Here is a 6,483-nt window from a genome sequence, read left to right as displayed (position 1 = left end):
TTAAAGACCCAGATCCCAGGGCGGGGTGGGCATCCCCGGTACCGGGGCTCCCGAGCCTCTGACTCACACTCCGCCCGGCGGCTGCTGCGCGTTCTGGGTGTCCCGTCGTGTCGTCACTGCGTGTGTGTGTGTGTCCCCACCCCGCCCTGGGATCTGGGTTTTTAAGGGAAGAGCTGCATCTGTCGAGCCCGATGATGCAGATGGGTTACGGGAAGGATGGATGTTCGGGTGACCTAAATATTACGTGCTGTACAATTGCCTGGCGGTCCAGGGCTGCCTCCGGGGTCCGTTGTGGTACGCGGCTCGGGTAGGGGTATCCAGGGAGTTGAATCGACACGTGGTGTTCGTTGCAGCCGTTGCAGAAGCGACAGAGAACCGTGGAGGATTTCAACCAGTTCTGCACCTTCGTTTTGGCCTACGCGGGCTACATCCCCTACCCTGAAGAGGTAAGTTGGCTTGCAGGGTTTTCCTCTACAAAACGACTGGTTCCTCTGGGTTTCCTGCCGTGTGCAGACCCAGCTCCTAATCCTTCCCCTGGAGAGTCTTTCTCCATCCCCAGCCCCTTCCTCCTTACCCTGAATGCCTGTGCTGCAGCCTCCCACGCTAGTCCTGCTTCTTCCCCTCTTGCAGAATGAGCCCTGGACCCACGGAGGCAGCATGAGTCCCCAGAACAGCACGGGGAGCACTCAGGACAGCGACAGCTGGGCCTCGTCCCACTCCTCCGACTGCCATGTCCCGACGGAGGACGGGAGGAGCAGGAACGCCATGGCCAGGGGGGCTGTGGACAGCAGCCTGCTCGTGAGCTGCCCTGCCTTCCCCACCGGTTTCTATGATGTCCGGCCCCAGCAAACCAAACGGAAGAAACCACCAGCAAAGAAACTTATTTTGGAGCAGGAGGTGGAGAAGAGGGTGCCGCTGAGCACTGGGAAGAGCTTTGGGGCAGAGCAGGATGGGGCAAAGGAGCTGGCTGCACTGGAGGGACAGGTGCCTCCCGTGAAAGAGCAGCTCTTGGAGCCTTCCCTCAACCCAGCTGGGGACCCCCAGCCCAACTCCCTCCTGGAGGAGCTGATGAAGGAGGAAAAGGACTGGATGCACGGAGCGCAGGGGACCGAGAAGCCAGCAGCAGATGATCCTCAGCTACAGGAGCATGAACCCTGCTCTGGAGGGAGGAAAAGCCCCAGTTCTTGTAGTACCTTGGACCAAAGCGAAGGAGAAGACGCAAGCAGAGGGAGTTCCCAACTTAATGGTGAGTGTCCACACACACCCTGCTGCGCTTCAGCCAGTGCTGACTGTTCTCCCTCCCTCAGCTGGAACCCCCCATGCTGGCTGCAGGGAGGGCTTGTCGATGGCCTGAGCCTCTCCCGGCAAGGACAGTACCTTTGGGACCGGGGGGACTGACGAGCAGAGGGCAGGGAGCTGGCCTGCCTTTTGGCAGCTCTGCTTTGCAGAGTGAGCAGTGCAGAGCTGAAATGTGTCTGAAGTGGGGTATAAGCTGTTTTTTTTTTTTTTTTTTTTTTTTTTTCCCCTCCCCTTTTGCAACTTTAGCAGTCGAATTTGCAGCAGCTCCCAACACCAAAGCAGAAGGTGAGTGGGGGGGCTGTCACATTTCACACCAGTGGAACTGGCTAGTCTGGCCACAGCTGGACCTGCGGCTGGTAAGGTGGTTTCTGACTGGTGTCTCTCTCCCTGACCAGATGACGATGCCTGGGATCTGATCACCTGCTTCTGCCTGAAGCCCTTCGCGGGGAGGCCCATGATCGAATGTAACGAATGTGCTACCTGGATCCACCTCTCTTGTGCCAAGATCCGCAAATCCAACGTGCCTGAGGTTTTCATCTGCCAGCGATGCCGCGATGCCAAGCAGGAGATTCGCCGCTCGAACCGAGCTCGGACGGTGCCCCGCAAGCGCTTCTGTGACTGAAACTCCTTCAGAGCAGGGAGGCTGGGGGTCCCCTTTTTAAACCGAAGACTGTAGCCCGGTTTGGCTAGACAATCAATGCACAGTAATGGCAGGGGAGGGGCTGGGCCACGGGGCTGGACTGTCCCCCTTGCTCTTCTGACTCCTGGAAGCTGCCACACGTGTCCTCCCTGGGGACGGTGTTGGCCGTGGAGCTCAGTTACCCCAGAGGTGATGGGGGGAGAGGAGGGTGGTCCAGCCGTGCACTAGGTCGCTCGGAAACATCTCTGTCCTCGCACGAAGCTGGCTCAGTGCCTTTCCCCAGGGCAGCCGAGGAGAACCTAGTCCAAGTAGTTTTTCTGTGGTGTGGTGGAAGCTTACACTTATCCCAAGATGTGACTCCCCTTCCTCCTTTTTCCTCACTGTTTATCCTTTCCTTGCCTCAGACCTTCAGGTGGGTGGCAATGGCAAAGCCACCTGGTGACCCAGGTTCTCCTCCAGCAAGTAGGTACAGCCCAGGCAAGCTCCCTCCATGTAGTGTGCCACTCTCCAGGGCGGGAGGGAAGAGGCGTCGGTCCTGCTGATGCCTGAAACAGACCGGGGCTCTGCGTCTTGGGGGTACTGCTGGAGCTGTCCATCTCTGGCTCATCAGCCTCGTTGGCTGTGCAGGGCAGGTCCTTCCCCTGGCCCATGGTGCTCCTGGTTTCATTCGCTGGGCCCATGGTCCCACGATAGTCCTGTTGAGTCAGGAGCAGCAAAGGCATCCTCTAGTAAATGATTACAAAGGCTGTTCTTGCCGAGCAGCCCTCCTTGGTTCATGGTCTTCAGTGACACTGAGGTGTCCAGTGTGAAGGGTGGTGGGATTCCTGGCAGGAGACTGAAGTTATCCTCAGAGCTGGCTGTGGCAGGGCTGGGATCCCTTCGGAAGGGAAGCAGGAGAGTGTTCTGGGTAGCTTTCCATGTTTTCCACTTCCAGTTTAAAACAACTGAAGTTTGTACCCTGTGGGCATCTGCCTGCAGGGCTGTCTGGTGGAGCATCAGCTTCAACACCAGCTGGATGCTGAGACCTGAGGCCAGGAGCTGGGAGGGCCTGGCTTCCTAGCGCTCCCTCTGTCACATAAGTGGGTTTGGGTTTTTTTTCTGGACATGTAGAGTGAAACCTAATGACTTGTCAAGAGTGGGCTTTGAGCCCCTTCTGCTATGCAACTGCTGCTCTGGAGACACAGCATGTGCCCTCTCCAGGCCCCTGGTTCGGTTTGGCAGTGGAAGGCTTTTCCCCCTCCATGTCCCCTGTGCGTAGCATGTGTGTGTGTGCGCGCGCGTGTGTGATTTCCTGGGGCCCCGTCTGCACTAACCATTGGATCCCACCTTCTCCTCGCAGCCCCTCCAAAGAGCCTGGCCCATGTGCCTTCTGCACTTTCCCTGGGGGACTCAGACCCCACTCCTGTCCCAGTGACGCTGGGTCCTGGTGTGGCACTGCTCACAGCAAGGAGTGGGACAATCCCCACTTGCCAGTCCCCATGACTATTGTTTCTTAACTGGGTTCTTTCCTACTTGCACATCTGGTTACTCTGGGACCACAGCTGGGGGAGGGTGTGGGGCAGCCCCCTGTCACTCAGCAGCCCCCAGGCAAGTCCCTGTGCCTGCCTCTCTCCTGTGGAAAGCCTGGGCCCCAAAAGTGCTTTATGTTTTTATAGTTACTTTGTATTGATATGTAAAATAGCGAATTCTGGTCCTTGCCCTGTGGAGTGTGGCTGGAGTCTTATGTATATAATAAAGTACTTTTGCCATAACGGTGGTGGCTTGGTGTAGTCTTGCCTCCCTCTGGGACCTGAGTGCTCCCCTTCTGCTGTAGCTGGAAGGGGACCTGGTGTGGGGATCCTGCCCAGTCCTGCTTCCTCCCCCTGCCCCACCCCAGGTAAACACCGAGCTGCACAAACAAGAGAACAAGCAGACCAGCGCATCTTGTATTTAATGGAGTGATGACCGCTTCCCTGCCCTGCTGCAGTACACAGGGATGCTCCACAAGAAGGTCCTCTGGAGGTGCATGGGCCGGGGGACAACCATCTTTGAGGCTGCAGCCAGCTCATCACGGGCTGCTCCAAAGCAGCAGCAGGTCTGATGGCTCGGGGAGGAAGGGTCTCCACACGCTCTTGCTGCGACTCTCGAGGCACATCAGTATTTAGCTCAAAAGCTCTTGGGCTCTGACAAACCTTCCCTGTCTCCACTCTGGAGTAGAACTAACATTGTAGTGTTGACAGCAGTTCAGGTGCCAAAGGATCCAGTTTTCTCCACAAATTAAGTCTGTTATTCCAGCACAGAGGTATCACTGGCTTCCCCTGCAGATCCAGAGGTGTGCCAGCTTCCACCAAGCCGTTGGGTCAAACGGGGGATGCGGTGAAGGACAGGACAAGAAGGCACTGGGGGCCAAGTGCTGGCCTGTCTAGAGCAGGAGGAGGTCAGCGTTTGTGGGGACCCCCTTACCAAACCAGGGTACTGCTGGTACAACGTGTCAGTCCCGAGGCCGTTGTGCTGGGGCAGAGGCAGCGAATGGTCTCAGCAAAACTGGGCATGGTTTCTAGGCTAGGGGCCAAAGCTGGGTTTGTGCAGCCAAGCAAGCATCCAGGTGAGTGAGGTGCAGGGGGGTTCTACTCCTCCTTGGCCCAGACGGAGCCATTTGCCTTCTCCTCCAGGTAGGGAATCACTGCCTCGGTGTAAAACTTCTCCAGCTTGGGCACTGTCTGCCACCAGAACTCAGCGTCAAACTCCACAGGGACCACGGCCGTCTCCTTGGTGGTATGCACCACAAAGTCGGCCCGCTGGAAGTCGGCAGCCGCCAGCTGGCACTGGACCTGGGTGAAGTAGGCATGATCCTTCTTCAGGGCATAGGAGTCCCCATCCAACTCCAGGCAGAAGTCCTTGTCCTTGCAGGCCTCGCGCACCGTCCTGTTCCTGTGCTTGTAGGGACACTTCACCTCCAGCAGCCCCAGGGCCCTCCCCGTGGCCACCTCCTTGATGATGCCGTCCGGGCTGGCAGCGATCCAATTCTTGTCCCGGTGAATGAAGAGGCCACAGTCGTCCACCCACACCGGCTTGCCCAACGCCTGCGACTTCATCTGCTCATAGGCCTTCACAGCTGCCTTCTCTTTGCGGATCCCCCAGGCCATGGCTGCTGTCTGCACCCCGGGGCTGGAGCTCACCACCGCTTTCAGGTAGGACTGAGGCACTTCAGTCGTCTTGTTGTTGGCGAACTTGCTGTTGGCGATCTTGGGAGCCACAGAGGCGGTGATGCGGTTCTCCCGCCACTTGTACCAGTTGGGGTTGTTCCGCTGGCCCCGGGTCTCCTTCTCCACCCAAGGGATGTCCTGTCTCTCCAGGGGGGGAAGGAATTGGCTCCAGGCCTCGCTCGACTCAGCCCCAGGCTGCTGCTTCTGCAGATGTGGGTCAGGTCTGGCCGGACCGGTGGCTCGCTTGGCATCAGGCGGCTTCTTCTGGGTTGCAGAGCAACTCCCAGCAGACACTGTGTGCTGGTCCCCAGCATCTCCTCGGTTTCCACGGGATGATGTGGGTCTCGGTTGAGTGGAGTCTGACTTTGCTCCACGGGATGCTGCGGGTCTCGGCTGAGTGGAGTCTGACTTTGCCCCACGGGATGCTGTGGGTCTTGGCTCAGTGGAGTCTGACTTTGATCCACGGGATGCTGTGGGTCTTGGCTGAGTGGAGTCTGACTTTGCCCCACGGGATGCTGTGGGTCTTGGCTGAGTGGGGTTTGGTTTTGCCCCCTGGCTGGGGCCAGCAGCCTCGGCAGCAAGAGCACTCCTGGATCGGCTGCCCACAGCAGTGGCCTTGGCCGGGGTGGCCGAGGTGGAAGATGGCAATGCAGCGGGGGTGGTTTTGGAGGCAGCTGTGGCTGGCTGAGGGGATGATGTGCTGGTGGGATCCTTCCTGGGTCTCCCCATCACTATGCGTCAGAGGGTCTCGTGCTGTGGGTATGGAATAAAGTTGAATGCACATCCCCAAAACACAAATTTCCGTTTCCTTTGTCCTCCCTGCAACTGCCTGTATCAGATTTGCACGGCAAGGTTTTGGTATCACGGGGACTATGGGGGTGGCTTCTGTGAGAAGTTGCTAGAACCTTCCCTAGTGCCTGATAGAGCCAACGCGAGCTGGCTCCAAGATGGACCCGCTGCTGGCCAAGGCCGAGTGCATCAGTGACTGTGGTACTGTCTCTGTGATATCATATCTAGGAAGAGAGGAAAAAATAAACTGTGCAAGGACAACTGCAGCTGGAGAGAGGAATGAAAATATGCAAGAGAAACAGCTCTGCAGACCCCAAGGTCAGTGCAGGAGGGGGAGGAGACGCTCCAGGCCCGGGGCAGAGGTTCCCCTGCAGCCCGTGGGCAGCCCACGGTGAGGCAGCTGTGCCCTGCGCCCAGGGAGGCCCCGGGGGAGCAGAGACCCCCCTGCAGCCCGGGGAGGGCCCCACAGCACAGCAGGTGGGTGCCCAGAGGAGGCGGTGACCCCGTGGGAAGCCGACACTGGAGCAGGCTCCTGGCAGGGCCTGTGGCCCCGTGGGGAGAGGAGCCCCC

The 6,483-nt window shown here is 58.5% G+C and overlaps 2 protein-coding genes across 2 annotated transcripts; one reads left to right on the top strand and one right to left on the bottom strand.

Moving 5' to 3' along the window:
- The first annotated feature begins 26 nt into the window (after positions 1–26).
- LOC113483582 (PHD finger protein 13-like) lies at positions 27–3,690 on the top strand. Its single transcript, XM_026855243.1, is given in 5 exon segments — positions 27–295; positions 298–446; positions 631–1,246; positions 1,546–1,584; positions 1,695–3,690. Coding segments are annotated over 5 exon segments (1,110 nt in total). The 5' UTR covers positions 27–216; the 3' UTR covers positions 1,922–3,690.
- Positions 3,691–3,858: 168 nt separating this feature from the next.
- On the bottom strand, positions 3,859–5,872 carry LOC113483608 (probable serine/threonine-protein kinase samkC). Its single transcript, XM_026855294.1, has one exon. The coding sequence runs from the start codon at positions 5,851–5,853 to the stop codon at positions 4,546–4,548; it is 1,308 nt and encodes a 435-aa protein (XP_026711095.1). The 5' UTR covers positions 5,854–5,872; the 3' UTR covers positions 3,859–4,545.
- Between the last annotated feature and the right edge of the window lie 611 nt (positions 5,873–6,483).

This window comes from Athene cunicularia (assembly GCF_003259725.1).
Source record: "Athene cunicularia isolate RWA chromosome 9 unlocalized genomic scaffold, athCun1 chr9_part1, whole genome shotgun sequence".
NCBI classification, from domain to species: Eukaryota; Metazoa; Chordata; class Aves; order Strigiformes; family Strigidae; genus Athene; species Athene cunicularia.
The sequence above is the reverse complement of the archived record's forward strand: the minus strand, read 5'-3'. Positions and strand labels throughout refer to the sequence as shown.